At 40.9% G+C, this 22,420-nt stretch overlaps 1 protein-coding gene across 1 annotated transcript in view; it reads right to left on the bottom strand.

The window, feature by feature from the left end:
• Positions 1-1,406: 1,406 nt before the first annotated feature.
• The window catches only part of GRIN2A (glutamate ionotropic receptor NMDA type subunit 2A), a 1,843,544-nt gene continuing 1,822,530 nt past the window's right edge, over positions 1,407-22,420 (bottom strand). The window contains exons 12-13 of the mRNA XM_040356964.1: positions 8,458-8,696; positions 1,407-4,657 (exon numbers count right to left, since the gene is read on the bottom strand). Of these exons, the coding sequence (XP_040212898.1) occupies positions 2,873-4,657; positions 8,458-8,696 (2,024 nt within the window). The 3' untranslated portion in view covers positions 1,407-2,872. The remainder of the gene's footprint in view (positions 4,658-8,457; positions 8,697-22,420) is intronic.

Raw genomic sequence — 22,420 nt, 5'->3', positions numbered from 1 at the left:
GCAGTTGATCACTCAGTTCTCAGTCTTAGATGAGCAGACATCCGGTGACTGTCAGTATCTGTGCTGAGAATCTGAGCCAGCTGCCAATCAAGCATCTGGGCAGATCCCCACATGATTTTTTGTTCCCTGCAGAGCCTGGACTGGCTCTTTGATGTTAGCTGACAATGGACTTCAGCTTGCAGTCACATGAATCTGGGTAATAGGAGTACAGAAATAAGTGTACTTCTGTGACCTCTTTTATAATAAACATGTTGGAATACCTGCAGCTGTCAGCAGATAGCAAGACCTGTAGCAATATCATTCTCTAGTGCCTCCTACTACCTTCATTGAGAAAATTGAGCAAATTGCATTACAGGGGAAGATTGAGACTGCATTTATGCAACAGTCCAGAAAAGGGATGATTGGTAGGATGCTCCAGGCAAAGCTGGAGAATAATATTGCTATGAAAACAGTATGAACTGATTGTTTATGCTGTTAGCAATCAGCTGCTGAGCTTAGTGTGTTTTTAGGTTTGTTTAAAAAAAATATTCTAACCACATTCCCTATTATAAAGATCACCACTAAAATGAGAATCTACAAATTCATATGAAGTACAATCATTCAAATATGGCAAAACAAGCATGTACAATTTGAAAGGCACAAAAAAATATTTGTGGGTAAAGTTACACTAACCATTTAAAACATGTGCTTACTAAAAACACTCTAATTCCCTTTAATATACATGCACATGCATGTTATACATTTTTGCCCATGAAAGTTCTTTTGTTTCAAAAGATTGCTAATGCCAAAAAGGAAAAAAAAAAATGCAGAATCAAGAATGAATGATGTATCAGTTCAGTGCCTGACCGAATGCTCAATATTGAAAAAAATATATAAGCGCTAACATTTTTCAGCTAGCAACGTTTGGAATTTAATATTTCATAGAATGTATAATTCTAATAGTTTGTGTATAAAAAGTATGGAAAAGTGGTAGTTTTGTGGTCCATAAAATAGTATTCTCCCATCCTGAATGCTCAATTATTGCCAAGGACGTTATGACTTTATTGACTCAAATGTGTTAAATAGGCTAGGCTTTATAAACCTTTCCTCCAAACTTGTCAACTGGATTTAATTAAATAGACGTTTAAAAATACCATGTGTAGTGCTGTGCAGGGTAAAGTTACTTTTTAGGATATCCAGGAAATATTTCACAATGTTGATTTCAAATTGTGATCTGAAAATACGATGGACAGTAGTCAAACCCAGAAAGGCTGAACTGTTGAAAAAGAATGAAGAAAAGGAAATGTGTTTAATTTACCGGTGGTGACCAGATAACTGTTTTCATATCCTAGTGTATGTCAGAATGACACATGACAACTGGAATAAGGACTGGCTTGTAAGGACAATAGTCAAACTTCCATTTTCCGTTTCTTCATATTTTTTGTAAATTGTTTTTTTTTTTCCCTAATAACACCAATAGTGTAATATTCAACTCCAACAAAGTCCTTTTGTCCAATAACAACATGGCACAAGTATTTTATACAAGGTCAAGAAATAACCTTTCAGACATTTGTCAAAATGGAATTCCCTTTGTACAATAAACATAAAGACATGCAGATGTAGACTACCATGCACTGATTTAAGTGCTATACATCAACATTTCAGGTGCAGCTACTAAAGATAAACATTTGTATCCTTAATGAGAAGAACATTTTTGTAAGAGATCAACTCTGGTATCATGGTAAATTATTTTACCCCAATAAAATTACAGAATGTTGCTACATCTGTTCTGAGATTTAAATATAGCTCTATAGCTATGCACTCAATTGATATATCTACGAATGTAGCAGTCATTTGGTGTACTATACACGTATATATACGTAAGGTAGCAGTGTGGAATATCTGTAACATTTTAGGCTGTAATACCCTACTTTGGAAGTGTAGAAAATGGAAATGATGTAACATTGACTGGATAAATCTTTAAAAAAATAATAACTGATATGAATTACTAGAGTTTTGGACTAAACAAATTAAAACAGTTTAAAACTAGTTGTGACCATGTCACAAATCTACTATCTGTGAATAAAAAATTATGTCTACAGTAGCATGAACAAAATGTTATAAATCAAAACTCTTGGATCTAGTTTAGTCTACACTATCTGCATTTATATACAAATATTGTGAAAATCATTGAATGATTTATTTTTTTACGTCTATAAGTAAAAGTACTTTTTTGTCAGCTCCTTGTGACTGTGCAAATGCATTCTACATAAAAACATTTTCTTTGTGTTAAACTACATGCATACAGTATTGCTTATTTTGCTAGTAAAAACAATAGCTGACAACATAAGATGTGTTTTAGTATAGTATAGCAATGTCTTAGTGTGTAAAAACACATACAATATTAGCTGCCAGTATTTAATCAGATTGCATTTTTAGTGTTGGCCTAGTGTCATGGCTTAGTTTTCCCTTCTGTAGTAAGGTTAGTTACAAAAAAGCTACGTTACCTTACAGGTATATTCTGTTTCCCTACAGAGAATTCAGAGCTCCCACAGTAAAGAAAACAGTTTGACATGACTTATAACCACTACAGAAGGGAATCTTGTTTGGGAGTCAAGTGCATTATGACATTTGTGTTTCTCTTTATGATTGTTCATTAGTCTAGAGCCATCATGCCTTTAGGTTGTTTGAAAATATTTTTAATAAATCCAGTAAACAAAAGCAAAATATCTCAGGTAGACTGGAATGAGTGGACGCTCTATGAATATTATGTACTGAGAAAGCTAACATTGCTTTTCCTAAGCATTGTTCATTAATCTTGGATTCTGTTGACAGCTATACTTTTTTTTCCTTTTTTTCATTTTGAGCAAGACATGGGACATACAGTAAACATTTAAACATCTGATTCAATACTAGGCATTTTTTTAAATACACGTCTATTGCTGCAGGAATTTACAACCCTTGGAGCTTGGCACATACTATTTTTGCTTGAAGCATAAGGCATGACATACTCTGAAACACACATGTCATTGGGTACCCGTCCATCCCTTGAGGAATATGAAGTGGTAGATTTAATAGATGACCTTAAATAATTATCATTTCTTGCTTTAAATGATGTAGATTGTTTATAAATGTCAGAAGCGCTCTGTCCATGACTTAGGTTTTGGTTCTCCTGATAAGAATGCAGGAAAGGGTTTTCAGAGGAAATATCTGTGTAAAGGGATTTGCTTCGCTTAGTTTCCTTTAAAGAGTGTGTATAAAGTGGAGTCTTATTTCCCAATAGTTTTTCTGAGGGAACAATAAGGAGGTTAGCAAAAGGGCTTTCTTGCAAATAGCGTTCTTTATCTTTCAAGCTTATACTACGGGATGGCCTTTCAACATCTATCTCCCTCGGTTTATTTATGTTATCACAAGAATGCTGCCTATTGATTCTTAACTTGTTCTTCTTCTGAAACTGTAGAGCATTGTTCTCGAGCCAGTTGTGCTCAAAAACATCTTCAGAATGAACAGAATTAGCAGTCTCATGTAGCATTCGGTCTTCATCAATGTCATAAAGGTTTCCTATATGTAGACAGTCATCACATTTATAAGGGGACCTGGTTGAGTAGTGACCAGTATAACTGGGTACATTAGAAAGACAACTTCGGCAATGGGTCAAGTTTTTCCTATGCCTGTCATTGATTTCTGTTATAGATGCATTCTTTTCTTTTAAACTATAATGTTTATTAAATAATTTGTACTGAATATCATTGTTTGGAAGACTTTCCTCATTGTGCAAAGGAGTCCTATTAATATGAAGAGAAGAATCTGACTTTTTGTAATTGTCATTTTGATCTTGATACACCTCAGGGTAATCTCCTTCCTCCTCAGCAGGGGCATTGTCACCATACTGAGGTTGCTCCACTAAAAAACTTGGCTCCTTGTCCCCATTGATGGTGTAAATTTTATCACGAGCAGAACTTTGTTTACTTTTTAAATAAGACAACTCAACTTTACTACAGTCTCTAGGATACTTTGATATGGATCGTTTCTTTAAATTTTCCTTACTCTTGTGCGATTTGCCATTGTTTTCATTGTCTACCTGGCAGGTTCCTCTACTTGATGTGTCAGATGCATCAGAAAAATGCCCATCCTCTGGAAGAAAGTGCTTGGTTTTGCCGGATGGTTTGGGATCTTCATTTCCATTTTCATTGATTGAACCCTGATTCTGCCTTAAAGTCTCTACAGACTTTTTCCAAAGTTGCCTTGGTCTTGAATTTGCTTTGGGGTCTGCACTAACAGCAACCTCAACTGTGTTGGGGTTGGATTCATTTAGCGTTAAGGGGTGTTGACCCTGAAACACATAATTGTTAAGATTGTCCTTATGGCGGTTGCTAGGTAGAATGGAGAGATCATGTGCATTTTCAACATATATCTCTTTTTGCTGGAAAGGTCTGTTATCTGAATAATTTAGATTTCCCTTATCTAGCACCATGTCCATCAACAGAGACCCTCTTGGAATATAATTAGTTGTTCTTTTGGGAGAATTACATTGGGATGAGTTTAGATTGCTTAAATTAGTCATGTTTTTTGATGATCTCAACAACTTTAACATGTTTGTTTGAGATGCAGTAAAACTGAAATCTGGAGATTTCCTTTTTTCTTCTATATGCACTCCATGAATACAGCTGTAAATACCCTAGAAAAATAATACAAACATAAAACAATTGTTATGTTCTTCATCATCAGATGTAGCCATATATATAATTTTATGAATTTTTGCCAATTTTCATTTAATACCTAAACATGTTTTTAATTTGCCTACAGCTTAGTTTCAACATTTCTGAGGAGCTTGTTTAGTACTTCATTCTTAAATAAGGTAAAGACACAAGGAAGTGAACCTTTCACCACCTCCTGATTCAAAGAAGTTTGTGTTCTATTTATTAAAATGACTTTAATAAAAACACACATGTGCAATGCTTCACAATAATCAGTCATATTTAACAGTGAAAAAGGACATGTGAATAATGAAAGTTTAAATCTGATTAGTTGCTGTAAGGCAGTGTTTCTCAATTCCAGTCCTCAGGCCCCCCCAACAGGTCAGGTTTTCAGGATTTCCCTCAGATGAAAAGGCTGTGGTGATTACTAAGGCAGTGAAACTGATCAAATCACCTGTGCAAAATAATGGAAATCCTGAAAACCTGACCTGTTGGGGGGGCCTGAGGACTGGAATTGAGAAACACTGCTGTAAGGGAAGACAGTCTGATAATAAAAGCAGAAGAAAAAGTAAAAATATCCAAAGTTTAAAATGATGCTTCCCCCTGCTCATATTCATGCTGCACCACAATATGTAGGATTGTCACATAATCAAATAGCTCTGACTCCCACATGTCAATAAGCTGATCAGCCACATGGCTCAATTACATGTGATGCCATCCACTGATTTTCATTGCTCCCCCATGTCAGCAGAGATCAAATTTTCTTCCACCAGCTGCAGCATTGATACACCCATTGATCACATGATTGTAACATTTTAAAAGCAGTGGTTATTTTAGACTTTCCTTCTACCTTAGGTGCTAAAACAGTAGTTGGGTGTGATAAGATGGTTTTTGATAGAATCAAATCACCAAGAGGACAATAAAGGTACATACATAGTGTATATGGCATGCAGTGATAAATCCACAACTCTGTGCAATCTCTGTAAAAAAAGATAATTTTCCAAACATGTACTATGTTTTGTATATGAAAATTCTGTATGCTGTGGCATATAGAGGAACAAGTGAAAAGCATTTATCTCAAGTGTTGGTGAGGGTCCACAGACAAACAGACATTTCCCTGCTCTGATTCCCTGGCAGGGCTGCCATTAGGGGGTAAGGCCAATACACCTGTAAGGGGCTTGAGCATCTAGAAGGGCCCAGCTGTCTGGCGGGGATGGGAGAAGGCAAGGGCGGGTGCAGGGGAGTTCTGTAGCTGCGCTGGCTTGAGCTCACATTGGGCTCTTTGCCACCTGTGTTTCTTGCATGTATTCATATATATTCACTCATCATAAGGAGAAAACACTCTTTATCAGAACTAAGACCTGGTGGTGGTGTATTTAATTTAGTAATTTTAAGATGAAAAGCTAATGTAAAGCTGAGCTTCACCCAAAATGGGAAGCTCCGGTTGTTTGCTTCCTCCAACCCTCTTCGGTGTAATATTTGGCACCTTTCAGGGGGGGAAGGAAGCGAATAGATGTTTTTGACCGGTACCCATTCTCACTCCTGGGAGACCACACCGCAGTGAGGTCCCCCCAGAAGATCAGCCCCCCCTCTTTCCCCTACTGCTGGGCCATTCACAAAGAGCAGCACGCTTTGCACATGAACAGTAGGGAACTGGCTGTGAAGTCACAAGGCTTCACTATCAGTTTCCCTTACAACAAATGGTGGCGGCAGCACCTGAGAGCCAATTGAAAAATCATCTGGGGTACAGACATTGCGGGATCCCTGGACAGGTAAGTGTCCTCATTTTAAATGTCAGCTACAGTATTATAAAAAAGATTTGACAAAAAGTAGGGCTACTATGTACCTCTTACTCATTTTTCGGGTGTTGCAGTATTTGGGAGACCAAAGGGTCTTTCAATTCCACTACAGTACTTGTCTGTCTAATCTGCCCCTCTCTAAGCTGTAAAACGTCTGGCTGATCCTGCTTGTTCCTGTGTCCCCCTCTGTGTACTGACCATGGTAATCATGGCTGCTGAACCCTGATCAGTTTACGTGATTCCATCATCTACAGCTCTCCTCTCTCCCCCTCCCTTCCTGCCTATCAGCTCCTGTGTGTGCGAGCCGTCTCCCCCCTCCTGCCTCAATGAGCAGCAAAGTAAACTGTTAAAGTTCACTGCCAGCCCTGCTCTTTTATGCTGCCAGTTTTTACGAAACCTGTAAAAACCCTTTTACAGATCCCTTCAGGCTGGTCACATGACTCCCAGACCACTCTCCTCCCCCATGTATGGGCTAAAGTGGGAGGGACTGAGCAGCCAGCACAGTGGTCACGTGACCTCCCTGGCTGATGTCAGAGGGAGATCTCAGTCCCTTCCACCTTAGCACATAGATAGAGAAGGAGAGTGGCCGGAAGTCACATGACCGGCCCGAAGAGATCTGAAAAAAGGTATTTATAGCTTTGTTTTGAACAAACACTTACACTGTGTGTTATGAAGCATAACATAGATGGCCTGGCAGTGATTTTTTTTAAAAGTTACAAACACTTTAAACCACCTAATAATTTGTTGTATCTCTTGTAAATTTGATTAGTGAGAACTCTGTTCATGGAGTTCATTGGTCTGAACTTGCATGAAAACTTACGCTGGCGGCCTCCGGCGTAAGCCCGCGTAATTCAAAGGGACGTGTGCAATTTAAATTAGGCGCGCTCCCACGCCGGACCTACTGCGCATGCTCCCTTTTGAATTTCCCGCCGTGCTTTGCGCGAAGTGACGTCATTTTTTCGAACGGCGACGTGCATAGCGTACTTCCGTATTCCCGGACGTCTTACGCAAGAAGGAAAATGTTTTAAATTTCGACGCGGGAACGACGGCCATACTTTATACAGCACATACGTGTGCTGTGTAAAGTTAGGGCACCAAAAACGACAACTAACTTTGCGACGGGAAACTAGACTAGCAGCGCCGTAACTACTAATTTGCATACCCGACGCTGGTTTACGACGCAAACTCCCCCCAGCGGCGGCCGCGGTATTGCATCCTAAGATCCAACAGTGTAAAACAATTACACCTGTTGGATCCAAGGGCTATCTATGCGTCACTGATTCTATGAATCAGTCGCATAGATACTCTGAGAGATACGACGGAGTATCTGAGATACTCCGTCGTATCTCTGCTGTGAATCTGGCCCAGTATTTGTAAATCCGTTTTATGTTGAAAAGAACTGTGAAATCTAAAACTCCAGTGGGTGTAACAAGATGTCCGCTTGCCCCCTTCTCAGTCTATCATTACTGTGCAGGAGTGTGGGGTGTAGCAAGATGGCAGTGACGAAACGTCACTTCCAGATCAATCTGTGATGGGAAGCCAAATGTGACAAGATACCGTGCCGCAAAATCTCTAGAGATTCAGGAAGTAATTTCTTGTGGGCTTCACAATGCCCACAAGCAAAATGGAAACTCCCGCAAATGGATTTTATAAGTCCTTCTTTCCCGAGAAAATGCACCGCAGTTTTACACAGCGACCAAAGTAGTGAGTGTACCTTCCTATTTTTATACCCCAGTGAATGCTGAATCCCCGCTTTAAGCTCATATGTACAAAGGTTCCCACTTAAGTAAACACACTTTCCTCTCAGAAATTCAGATGGTGCCTATCCCATATCCAACTATGGTTTATTACAGTTGAACCACTGAAAAAATACAGTGAGAGATATTTTAACTTTATGTTGAGGTGGGAACTAAATCAGAAATCAAAATTATAGCAAAAATATTATTTATGTTCTAGTTCAAACTGTAAATGGTCATACTTACCCTACTTATGGAAAACAGTAGTCCTGGTTTTCCCGTACAAACACCAGTAAAGCAGTATCTTAGTTTCCAGTAAAAGAGATGCTCCCAGATAAAGGTAATCAGACTCAAACCCATGGCTGCTGCCAGCATGTAGAAAACACCTGCCATGTTATCAATATCAAGCTGACTGCTCATCACTTCATTCTTCTCATTATGACAAATGCCAGTGAGCCACAAAGTCTCTAGTTCTTCCATCTCACCTAAAGACAAAATATTTAGTAGAGCTGTTACTACAAAGAATAGATCAGCATAAGGAGTTAGGAGTTAACAATGTGTGATAGGTGGAAATGTAATAAAGTTATTTATACTGATGATTTAACAAATGTTCTTGACAATATTTTATAAAAATGAATAAAACCAAAGAATGTAAACATGTTTCTGCCTTTAACAAACAAGGATGTTCACATGTATTTTGTGACACTGAGGCCTTGTACACACGACCGAACAAGTCTGCTGAAACTGGTCCGCAGACCAGTTTCAGCGGACAGATCCGACCGTGTGTACAGCCTAGCAGACAGGTTTCCAGCAGACAAAAGTTTTAAAGCATGCTTTAAAACTTGTCTGCTGAAAACCCGTCCGTCCGACATGTCCGCTGGTTAGTACACCTAACCAGCGGACAGAAATCTCCCGCATGCGTCGAATGGATTTGACGCATGCGTGGAAGTATTTTACTTCCTGGTTTGGTGACGTGGCGGCGTCAATGTCACCGCCACGTCACCGCGCTGTCTGTCCGTGGGGATTTCGGTTTGATGGTGTGTACAGCCATCAGACCAAAATCTCCCAGCGGACATGTCCGATGAAAACGGTCCGCGCACCGTTTTCATCGGACATGTTCTATCTTGTGTACATGGCCTGAGAGTATTCTGGCTGCACACAATGTGACAATAACACTTTCAGCCTCACCCTGCACAGAGATTATCTAGTTCACAGGACAACAATCTTGTTGCCAGCAGATTGAGAGTAATCATCACTGAGATTGGTTAACTCTGCAGTTAACCCTTTACACACAACCAGTAGCTGCCACCACAAGGTTTTAACTGAAATGTGCACTGTTCACAGTGATGGTTATAGCAATTCTGATCTTTAAGATTTAAGAAATGTCTGTGACATCCACTGCCATGCCCGACAGTGATGAAACCGGGTTTAAAACATGGTATCTTTAGGATGCAAGAATTATTACATTTTTGATTATTAAGCTGATTATCAAATTGCTCTAAATGGTGCAAGAATTATATTTATAGAAAATATATGACAAAAAACTGACAATACGTAACAGCAAAATAAATGCAATTAAAAGTACTTAAAGGAAAAGTCCAGCCAAAGCTTGTTTGGCTGTACTTCTCGTATGGATCACAGGAGTGCAGTTCATTCTGCACTCCTGTGACCCGTTTTAACAGAGAGCAGGATGAAGTCTGCTCTCTACTGATGTCACAAATTCCGTCCAGGCACCACGTTATAGCAACAATAAAGTCTGGATCCACCGGGTGCCTGGACTGACACCTGTCTCAGCCTCTCAGTGAGACAGTCCAGCGCTCCAATAAGTGAAGAGGGGGAAGAGCAGATAGCTGTGACTGACCGTCTATAGCTCTCTGCTCACGAAGCTCTGAAAACCAAGCACTCTATTCTCAGTGCAGAGGCACCGGGGGACAGATGCAGCATTGGACCAAGGTAAGTATGAATCTGAAAAAAATAAAAATGAACTTTACTTCTTTTAACAAGTTCACCTGGTCCTAGATTCTACACCTAAGTGATGGCTACTAGGGACGATTCCAGGCCAGATTTATAAACAAAATCATATTTTGCTATGACCATTTTTTACAGTCTGACAACCAACATAACATAACATTATGATTTAATAGACATCAGACATGATATGGATGTGTTGCAATTCATGCAGCAGATGAAATGTGTCTCATCTGCCTTTCTACACTATAATATAGGGTTGTTTGGTATTGAATGGATTGTAATTCTCTTATACATCAAGGTGGATGCCTATTATTAACACATCAGGATTTATGAATTATGTGTAAGTTTTGGTTCTGTCATTTAGCCCAGGTTCACACTGGGCTGTGGGAATGAAGCCGTGCGAGTTCAGCTGAACTCGCATGAATTTATTACCGCTTGTCAGTCCCGATTTTGCCCGCGATTACAGAGACATCTGTCTAGTTTCTGCACAGATGTCAATGTAAATTCCGGCCCGAAATCGCAAAAAGTAGTACAGAAACTACTTTTTGAAATCGGTGCAGCGCCGCAGATTAGGACGGTGCCATTGTCGGCAAATGCCGCCAGTTTGACATGCGATTTGACATGTCAAATCACATGTCAGATCACACCAGTGTGAACCAGGGCTTACACAAACACCTCAATTGCGTATCTATACCCTTAACTGCTTGTTAAAACATTTACTACCAATTTTAAAACAAGCTTAATTAAAAGTCTTTGTTTAATGCTGTTTTTTTACAGCTGTTAGCAGAGGTCTGGAAAGTCAGAGCACTAAGTACTGTTTATGTTACTGCTAGGAATTTTGATGGCAATTTTACAACACCTATTTGCAAGCTTGGATTAGTAAATACTGTATATATATCTATACATATATCTATATATCTATATATCTATCTATCTATATATCTATATCTATATATATATAGATAGATAGATAGATAGATAGATAGATAGATAGATAGATAGATAGATAGATAGATAGATAGATAGATAGATAGATAGATAGATAGATAGATAGATAGATATGTAGATATATATCTATATCGATAGATATATCGATATATATATATATCAATGACTTTTACAACTGCTCTTTGGAGTAAGTAGTGTATTGTCTCTCATGTCCCTGTGGCCTCCACAATGTTAGAAGTACAATCCACACTATGAGAAAATGGTTTGGGGAACACAGATGGTTTGTAGAGGACTCGGAGGGGAACGATAAACACAGTGGGCCATATTCTCAAACAAGTTACGTAGGCGTATCAACAGATACGCCTACGTAAGTCCGTTTCCTATGTTTAAGTGTATTCTCAAACTGAGATACACTTAAACATGCCTAAGATACGACAGCTTGCGCCGTTGTATCTTAGGCTGCAAATTTACGCTGACCGCTAGGTGGCGGTCAGCGTAGAATATGCAAATGACTAGTCACGCCGATTCTCGAACGTACGCTTGCCCGCCGTAGTGTTTTAACGTTGTTTCCGTAAGCGATACGCGGCGTAAAGATAAAGATGCCCCCTAGGTGGCGTACTCAATGTTAAGTATGGCCGTCGATCCCGCGTCGAAATTTCAAAATTGAACGTCGTTTACGTAAGTCGTCCGTGAATGGCGCTGGACGCCATTTACGTTACAGTCAAAACAAATGACGTCCGTGAGACGTCATTTAGCGCAATGCAAGTCGGGTAATTTACCCGACGGAGCATGCGCATTACGATCGGCGCGGGAGCGCGCCTAATTTAAATGATCCACGCCCCCTGCCTGGATCATTTGAATTAGGATGGCTTACGCGGGTGGACTTTACGCGATGCCGCCGCAAGTTCACAGGTAAGTGGTTTGGGAATCCGGCACTTGCCACTTAAACTTGCGGCGGCGTAACGTAAAGTACATACGTTCCGCCGCCTGAAATGTATGAGAATATGGCCCAGTGTCCCCAAGCACTTCTTTGGAAAAACATAAAAAATACTATTTTGGCCTTGGTAATCAAATCCATCTCAAACCTATCCTCCAATGCAGAACACTTCAGGCGACTTTGCCAGTGTGAGATGTTCTGTATTTACACATTGGCTATCCTCCCCCCAGGTGGCTTACATTAAGAAATAGAGATATATACGATCTTATGATGTGATTAACATACCTGCATAAATACGGGGGGTGCATTGCACACATAACACATTGTCCTCACTCGCGCAGATAAGTGGATGGATATGCATGCTTTCTGCGTGTTTCTCTATCCACATGTGAGTGGGCATATGTTTCTGTAAATGCGGATATACTTATAAAAACTATTTGTTTAGTCCCTTTAAGCAGGAAATAATTATGTATGTCTGTTTACACATTTCTATGTAGCTCCACAGTGTATATTCACACATCCCTTTAAGGTCTGTCTGTCCATACTATGTAAGTATGCTCATAATAATACACTGCTCAAAAAAATTAAAGGAACACTTTGAAAACATATCAGATCTCGAGCGCTGAACGGACGTTAGGGACGCGAGAGGGAGGAGTCTAGAGATGGCGCGGTCAGTGTGGAGGAGCAGCTAGACGGGATGCCTGCTCTCCAGCCCTGCTCCGAACTGATGCCGATATGAGCGTGAGCTGGATCCCCCGCTCCCTCCACTGAAGAGTCCCCCCCCTCCCTCCCTCCTCCCCCCCACCGGATTGTAGCTCCCGGCCGGTCGGCCGAAACGGACTTGCACGGGTCTCCCCGAACTGCTAACCTGGCGGGTGGGCTGTTGCGTGGGCTGGGCGGCTCCCCTGGTTTCCCTGGCTTGCAGGCTGGCTGGCGGTGCGGCGGTGCTGCATTGTGTCGGCCGGTGCTGCGTCTCCCTGGTCTGCCTGGTCTGCCTGGTTCGCTGGAGCGGGCGGGTGGATGAGCTGCGGAGGTGTGCCGTGCGGCGTCGGAAGGGGGCCTGGGGGGAGGGGGCGTCACGCAGTCACGCAGTATCAGGTGGCCCAGTCGCTCCATAGCTTGCAGCCCAGCGAAGTGAGGCACTGGCCCCATCATTAAAGCCAAAGCCAAAGCCATAATAGTAGGTACAGAAATAACCTGGAAACTCACTGCAGCAGCTCGTAAGCACTTCTTAGTCAGACAACTATTGGACTGGTGAGTACATTCTATGAGCACACTTCATCCATCAAAGTGGTGAGTACAAATGTACAAATGTCCTTTTAAGAATTATGAACTAAGAAAAAGAAATATATGAATTGGATACCTCCCTCTGAGGAGATTGACAAATGGATGGGTCTGACATGAAAGCATGAAATAATGCTCATAAGGGACATGTGCTCAACACTGTCATTTGAAGTGTCTGTAAAGATGTCGGTAACTTTATAGTCCCCCCGGTGGTTCCCTCTTGACACTTTCCCTCTTCCCATGGGGGTTAATTAAAAAACACAGTGAAAATCTCTTTTTTGCAAAACGAGACATACGGAACGTTGTTTTTTTTTTTTTTTTTTTTTTTTGGCGCACTATATTCAATAGACGGGCACCAGAATCGCAGAGAAGAGGGGGGCCAGTATACTTGCTTGTGGCTCCGAATACCCTTATCCAAGGCCAAAGACAAAGAGCGGAAAAATTATAGCAACCCTAAACTGTGATAAAGGAAACATCAAAAGGCACTGTTTGGTGCTATACGCAACACACATTGTACTCTTTCCATGTTATACCTCAGTATTTCACAATATATAGGCGAGTCGGCAGAAAACGTGTTTAAAAATCCCTTGCAGATATAACTGTAAAAGCGTAGTACACAGTGCAAGTAAACAGACCATAGAGCCCTGAAAACCCATAGAAGGAGGTCCTTGAGGTATACGGGCGCTGGAGACCGAGAGGGGGGGTCAGTATACGAGTTGGGTGCTCCCAATAGCTCTAAGTCAAGCTAAAGATTAGAAATACTATAACTATAAATTAAGATATAAGAAACATCAAAGGGTATTGTCTTGTGCAGTAGACACCAACCACAAGTTCAAACGGTCTTCCCATAAAATCTCTCTAAAGTGACGCAGTTACAACTCAGGGGTGAGGATGACCACAAGGGGAAAAATAGCGAAAGGAGGGGCAATCCCAAAGGTCCCCCGCTTAAGTCAAAGCCCAGGCCCGATGTGTAAATTTGTGATCCATGGGACAAATGGAGATAATCAGCACATAGAAAAACCACCAATTGGTAAAGGAGGCCAAGCAGAAAAAGAAAAGAAAAAGGATAAAAAAAAAGGGCCTGCGAATACCATGGTGGACTCAGAAATACTCTCAGAGTCACTCTTAGAGATTAGAACAGACAAAGATAGAGAAACAGACAAAGAAACAGACTTTGAACAGGGTAATAAGGAAGAAACGCAGGATATGACACTTTTGCCAACAAAAAGGGAAATGGAAGGAATGTTCGCTGCCCTAGAAAGATCACTTAAAACGCAAATGGAAAAAATGGAGAGAAATATGGGGCATATATTGGAAAGAGTGGAAGAAGTGGAGAAAAAAGTCGAATACAATGTAACCTCAGTTAAAAAACTAGAAGATGAAATAAAAGCATTAAAAATAAACCAACGAGAACAGGCGTATAAATTAGAAGATCAAGAAAACAGGGATAGAAGGAAGAATATAAGAATACGCGGAGTTCCAGAAACGACACAGGCTGAGGACCTCCCAGAAATAATAAGGAAAATTTGCAATCCAATACTAGAGAGAGAAACAACTTCCCCACTAAGAATAGAACGAGCACACAGGATAAGACGGCCCAGGGAGACAGCACAGGGCTACCCAAGGGACATTATTGTACGTTTTGAAAGTTGGGAAGAGAAAAACCACCTATGGAGAAAATTGAGAGGGAAATCACCGTTAGAATATGACCAACAGAAAATTCAAATTTATCAAGACCTGTCACAAGAGACGTTAAAACGAAGAAGAAGCTTAAAACCATTGTTAGGAGTGCTGCAGGAACATGATATTCAGTATAATTGGGGATTCCCAGCGTGCCTAATAGGCAGGAAAAATGGCATTTCAGCAAGACTGAGGTTTATTGAGGAGATACCAGAATTTTGCCATAATCTGGGCATTCCAATACCAAAAAATTATTAATGTTGATCGACAGAGGAGGGGGGGAACGGTGGGGGGGGGGGACGGTGGGGGGGGGGGGGGGGCGGTGGGTGGGGAGGGAGATGGGGAGGGTCAACATAGTAAACTAAGCCATCGGAGTGGGACGGGGGAGGGGGGAGACCCAGAAAGCACTTCTTCACCAGTTCCCCAGTATAGGGAGATAGGAGACCGGGCTAAAATAGAACTCCACCTCAGCCTGAGGAGCAAAAGAGCGCCAGGAGCGCCAAATAGAAAAAGCTCTAAATGACCAGAAGGTCAGGGATCGAATGGGGGGAAGGGGGGGGAGGGGGTGGGGGGGAGAAAGCCCCAAATGAAGAACAAGGGGGCAAGATACGAGGGGAGGGGAGGGGGGGGAGGGAGAAGGGAGGGGGAGGAGGAGTTTGGGTGGGAAGGGAGAGGGGAGGATTGGGAAGGGGGGGGGAAAGGGACTCAGATCTGTGTGTCATGTAGCAGGAAAGAACAAATATATCCGAGAAAGACAGAAAAGGGAAAAAAAAAAAAAATATGACAAACATAAATTTTTTAACATATAATGTAAGAGGTCTTAGTTGCCCTGAAAAAAGGCATATGGTATTAAGAGAAATTGAAAGGTATTCCGCTGAAATCGTTTTTCTGCAAGAGACACACATAACGTTGGATTCTAATGTTAGATTGTATTCTCGGGCAGTTCCCATTTGGTATTATGGGGACTCCCCAAAGAAAAGAGCTAAGGGGGTCGCCATAGGAATAGGGAATAATATCTCTTTTACAGTAGAAGATAGGAAGGTAGACCCGGACGGTCGTTATCTGTTCCTAAAAGGAGTACTCCAAGGAAAAAAATACACGTTAGCAAATATATATTGCCCAAATAACCAACCATATAAATATCTGAGGGGGATCTTGAACGCCTTAATGGACTTTAAATCAGGACATGTAATAATAGCAGGAGACTTCAACCTCTCAATGGACTATCAATTAGATAGTACATCCGGGGCCCAGAGGCGAAATATTAAACAGCTTAGAATATTAAGAAAAAAAATGCATGACTACTGTTTAATAGATCCTTGGAGGATTACACATCCAAATAAAAGGGACTATACCTACTATTCTGCCGTGCACGGAACATACTCAAGACTGGACTATATAATGGTAGACTACGAGTTACTGGAAGAGGTAGTTAAAACTTCAATAGGGGTAACCACAATTTCAGACCATGCTCCTGTAATAGTGGAAATTAGATTCAAAGAGATAGAGCAAAGAAAAGGATCATGGAACTTAAACGAAGAACTTATAGAGGATATAGAGGTAAACAACATAGTGAGAACGGATTTGGATCAATATTTCACCCTCAATAACACACCTGAAGTAAGGGTAGCTACTGTATGGGAGGCCCATAAGGCATACATCAGAGGGAAACTAATCTCAATAGGAGCAGGGAAGAAAAAGATAAGAAAATTAAACATGAAAAAATTAACAACTGAGCTATTTGAATTGGAGCAAATGCATAAGGAGAGAGGAGAAATTGAAATACACCAAGAAATTGTTGTAAAGAGGACCCAGCTTAGAGATCTTATGAAGTTTGAAACAAGAGACATATTCAAAAATGTTAGAAAGGAGAGGTATAAATGGGGGAACAAACCAGGGAAACTTTTAGCTAGAATATCTAGAGAAAAAAAAAAAAAAAACTACATAGAAAAAATAAAAAACCAAGACGGCCTTATGAAATATAAGACGTCCGAAATCGCGGAGTCCTTCCGGACTTTTTATAGCTCATTATATTCAATAAGAACTAATGAAACCCAAGAGCAAGAAAGGGTGAGAAAAAGGAAAATCAGGGAATACTTAGAAGAAGTGAAATTACCTAAAATTTCCCAAAACGACATTGAATCCTTAGAGGCCCCAATAACTCAAGATGAGGTACACAGAGCCTTCCGGGAAACACCGTGTGGTAAGAGCCCAGGCCCCGATGGTTTGCCGATTAAATATTACAAAACATTTAAAGAACTTTTGATCCCAGAGATGTGCAACTATTTTAACAAAATAGGAGAGGAAGAGGAAATAAGAAAAGAATCTCTATTGGCAAATATTTCTATTATCCCTAAAACGGGAAAAGATGGAACGTTGTGCTCCAGCTATCGACCAATAGCATTGTTAAATGCAGATCTGAAAGTATATGCGAAAATACTAGCAACTAGGATAAAAAGTTTAATGCCGCAATTAATAAACCCAGATCAGGCGGGCTTTGTAGCGGGCAGAGAAGGAAGAGACAATAGCATAAGGACCCTGTTACTGTTACAACAAGAAAAAAAAAAGAAACCCCCAGTCGTACTCATGTCCTTAGATGCCGAAAAAGCATTTGACAGAGTCGACTGGGGGTTTATGATGGAAACCTTACAAAATATAGGCCTGGGACCAAGGTTCATGAAATGGGTGAAGAACTTGTATAGTCACCCGACGGCAAGGGTGAAGGTCAATGGGAGTATGTCGTCTGTATTCAACATGGAAAACGGAACCAGACAGGGTTGCCCGCTCTCGCCTCTCCTATATGTAATAGCCCTGGAACCGTTGTTAGCAAAAATCCGGGAAAACCCGGGGATAGGGGGGGTGAGGGTGGGAGATGAAGAACACAAGGTGGCGGCGTATGCAGACGACATACTCCTATACTTGACCAAACCGAGAGTCTCCCTCCCTAATGTCATAAAGGAAATAAAAAGATACGGTGAACTCTCAAACTTTAAAATAAACCCGATTAAAACAGTAATTTTGAATTTAGGGATAGATAAAAAAGAAGCAGAAGAACTTCAGAAAGAGTTTCCATTTACATGGGAAAAAGAAGCTATAACGTACCTGGGTATAAAAATTACATCTACAGTTGAAAAACTCTACTCGGCCAATTTTGTCCCCTTAATCAACGACATTAACCAAGACCTGAAAAACCTAGCAAAAAAACATATCTCCTGGATAGGTAAGATTAATGCGTTCAAAATGATGATATTACCGAAGATAACATACAAACTTCAAATGCTCCCAATAAAAATACCGCAAAGCTTCTTTAAAGTAATTAAAACAGTAATCTTGAAATATATATGGGCAGGAAAAAAGGCTAGATTAAGCTATTCATTGCTGAGCATGAAAAAAAAAGGAGGGGGGTTGGGGCTCCCCGATATAAAAAGATATTATTTTGCTGTAAACTTAGCAAGGTTGGTAGAATGGACAAACGCATACACAAAAAAAAAATGGGTACGTATGGAAGAAATATTAAGTAGGACACAATTAAATAGAAATATATGGATACCACCGAAAATGAGGGAATTGAGCACGAACACACATAACATAACAAGGAACGTATTTAGAATATGGGACACAATATTTAGACGGGAAAAATGGGAGTATAACTCTCCATTAACCCCATTAGCAGGCACAAATTTTTTTCCACCAGGAAATGGAACACGTTTTGGAAAGCACCTAGGGGAGAAAAAATTAAAAGATATTGTTACACGTGGAAAAATTAAACTAAGACAAGAGATAAAAATAGGGGAAAAGGAACAAAATATGAGTGAATGGGAGTATTTGCAGTTAAAACACTTTGTGAGTACACTACCACAACCAATTAGGGAAGATAAGACACTATACCCAATAGAAAAAATATGCAGCATGGATAAGCCCCTGACACACGGAATATCAAAGGCATATGGGATACTAACAGAACTTGAGATTCAAGACACACTGCCTTTCTTAGAAAAATGGGAAAGCGATATCGGTAAAAAAATTGATAAAACACAAATGATAGGTGCAGTATACAATCATGCCGCGGACATTACCACCATAGAAGCAAACTATAAATGTATGGTGCGATGGCACCTGACCCCATCAAGAATGAGTAAGATTCATCCAAGAAATTCAGAGCTATGCTGGAGAAACTGTAAACAAAAAGGAACAACTCTACATATATGGTGGGACTGCCCGAGAATCCAGGAATATTGGAAAGAAATCTTGAAATATATTGAAGAAATAACAGGGGAGACGATTCTATGCAGCCCACTGCCCTGTCTGTTTCATGGAACAGAAAAAACAAAAAAACAATATGGAACAACTCTGGTCCCAGTTTTATTAAATGCAGCTAAGGCTCTGATCCCAAAAAATTGGCTACATCCAAAGAGGCCATCAATTAAAGAGTGGATAGAAAGGGTGGAATATATAGAAGAGATGGAGTATCTTGCCTGCAGAGAGACAGGAGAAGAGGACAAATACAGGGTGGTTTGGGAAAAATGGAAAGTATTCAAATCCTCAGAAAAGTTCGCCCAGGGAATGATAGAAGCAGATAGCTGAGAAATTATAAAGAAGATTACATGGCACACAGATCTGGGGGGGGAAGGAGGGGGGGAAAAAAAAAAAAAAAAAAAAAAGGGGTTGGGATTAATTATGTTATACTAGCAAGGAATGCAGTCAGACTTGTTAAGCGGGGAAAGATTAATTAACAGTTTAAAAATGTCAAACCTGTAATGGCAAAAAAAAAAAAAAAAAAAAAAAAGGGAAAGGAACTTAATCATAAGAAAAGGAAAAAAAAAAAAAAAAAAAAAAAAACCCACGAATGATGCGAAGCCGCAAGAGAGACGCTAAGGGCGGGCGAACCGTGAGCTAGCCTCTCCGCTATATGTGAACAGAGCCTGACGTGGGAAAAAAAAAAAAATAAAAAAAAAAAAAACATATCAGATCTCAACGGGCAAAAATCTCATGCTGGATATCTATACTGATATGGACTGGGTAATGTGTTAGAAATGAAAGGATGACACATCATTTGATGGAAATGAAAATTATCCACCTACAGAGGGCTGAATTCAAAGACACCCCAGAAAATCAAAGTGAAAAAATTATGCAGCAAGCTAGTCCATTTTGCTGAAATTTCATTGCAACAACTCAAAATGGTCCTCAGTAGTTTGTATGGCCCCCAAGTGCTTGTATGCATGCCTGACAAAATCAGGGCATGCTCCTAATGAGACGACGGATGGTGTCCTGGGTATTTCCTCACAGATATGGACCAGAGCATCACTGAGCTCCTGAACAGACTGAGGTGCAACCTGGCGGCACCGGATGGACATAACATCTCAGAGGTGTTTTTTGGATTTAGGTCAGGTGAGCGTGGGGGCCATTCAATGGTATCAATTTCTTCATCCTCCAGGAACTGGCTGCATGCTCTCACTACATGAGCCCGGGCATTGTCGTGCACCAGGAGGAACCAGGAGGAACCAAGGAGGAACCCAGAACCCACTGCACCAGCGTAGGGTGACAATGGGTCCAAGGATTTCATCCCGATACCTAATTGCAGTCAGGGTGCCATTGTGTAGCCTGTAGAGGTCTGTGCGTCCCTCCATGGATATGCTTACCCAGACCATCATTGACCCACCACCAAACCGGTCATGTTGAATGATGTTACAGGCAGCATAAAGTTCTCTGCGGCGTCTCCAGATTCTTTCACGTTTGTCACATATGCTCAGGGTGAACCTGCTCACATCTGTGAAAAGCATGGGGCACCAGTGGCGGACCTGACAATTCTGGTGTTCAATGGAAAATGCCAATCGAGCTCCACAGTGTCCGTCAGTGAGCACAGAGCACACTAGAGGATGTCGGGCCCTCAGGCCACCCCCATGAAGTCTATTTCTGATTGTTTGGTCAGAGACATTCACACCAGTGGCCTGCTGGAGGTCATTTTGTAGGGCTCTGGCAGTGCTCATCCTGTTCCTCCGTGCACAAAGCGGTCCTGCTGATGGGTTAAGGACCTTCTACGGCTCTGTCCAGCTCTCCTAGAGTAGCTGCCTGTCTCCTGGAATCTCATCCATGCTCTTAAGACTGTGCTGGGAGACACAGCAAAACTTCTGGCAATGACACGTATTAATGTGCCATTCTGGAGGAGTAGGACTGCCTGCGCAATCTTTATAGGGTCCAAGTATCGCTGTGTGCTACCAGTAGTGACACTGACCCTAGCCAAATGCAAAACTAGTGAAAAACAGTCAGAAAAGATGAGTAGGGGAAAAAAATTTCAGACACCTCCACCTGAAAAAACATTCCTGTTTTAGAGGTCGTCTCATTGTTGCCCATCTAGTGCAAAGCAGCTGAAACTGATTAACAACCCCCTCTGTATACACCCCTCCCCCTCTGCTACTTAACTGACCAGATCAATATCCCAGGAGTTCTGATTTCAAAGTGTTCCTTATAAGTGTATCATATAAGTATCCTCTTGTTCACATACCCATATACCTTTTAATAATAACACATATAATGTTTACAGATATATGTAACGGTCACCACCGTTTACGATTTCCCTTCCATCGCCCTAAGACAGCTTATCCGACACTCCACAATCCGGCAGACACGACCCATTCCATTTCCCAGAATGAACGAGATGCACACAGCTCTGTTCTCTGGTTCCAAAATAAATGAATACTTTTAATGGTAAAATAATAATGGTCTTTTATACACCAAAAAGCATGCTGCAGTAATCACAGGGACAAAGACACACTCCACCCACACATCACACAATGGGGGGGCTAACGAGTCTCCAATACACATCCCACAGACTTTTCGGCACCGGTCTGACATAATTAACATGACCGAATTACTACACCTGATAAGTCAGATGTTATGACTCTCACCTGCTATTCACATCACATATTATCATCAATAGTATTTTCACACCATACAGTGTCATTAGCATCCACAATGAACGGTCTTTCAGAAGCCAGACTCAATTAACACCTCAAAGTTAGACATCTGACCTTTACAGACTTAATTAGTACAATAGACACAAAACAGTATTAGCATCACACAATGGACAATAGAATATCTTAGGAGCCCGACTCAATTAACACCTCAACAGTCTATTGACCTGCTCATAAGGAACAACTTTTAATATTTCAAGATATCCTGCAATACATGAATTATCAGTAATGTCCCATCTCATCTAATTTATGATATAATTTCTCAGTCATCCTATGCCCCTAAGGGACATAGGATCACTCTAGACCCAAGAGTCATTGGTAAAGCTGGCACAGGAGTACACTGCATCCTTCAAAATTCTCAGAGTATCACGGGTCATTCCGTTACAATACACAATCACATATAAGTGCTTTTTATAAA

The sequence above is a fragment of the Rana temporaria genome, chromosome 6 (genome assembly GCF_905171775.1).
Source record: "Rana temporaria chromosome 6, aRanTem1.1, whole genome shotgun sequence".
Taxonomy (NCBI): Eukaryota; Metazoa; Chordata; class Amphibia; order Anura; family Ranidae; genus Rana; species Rana temporaria.
This window is presented reverse-complemented; position numbering and strand designations above follow the sequence as displayed.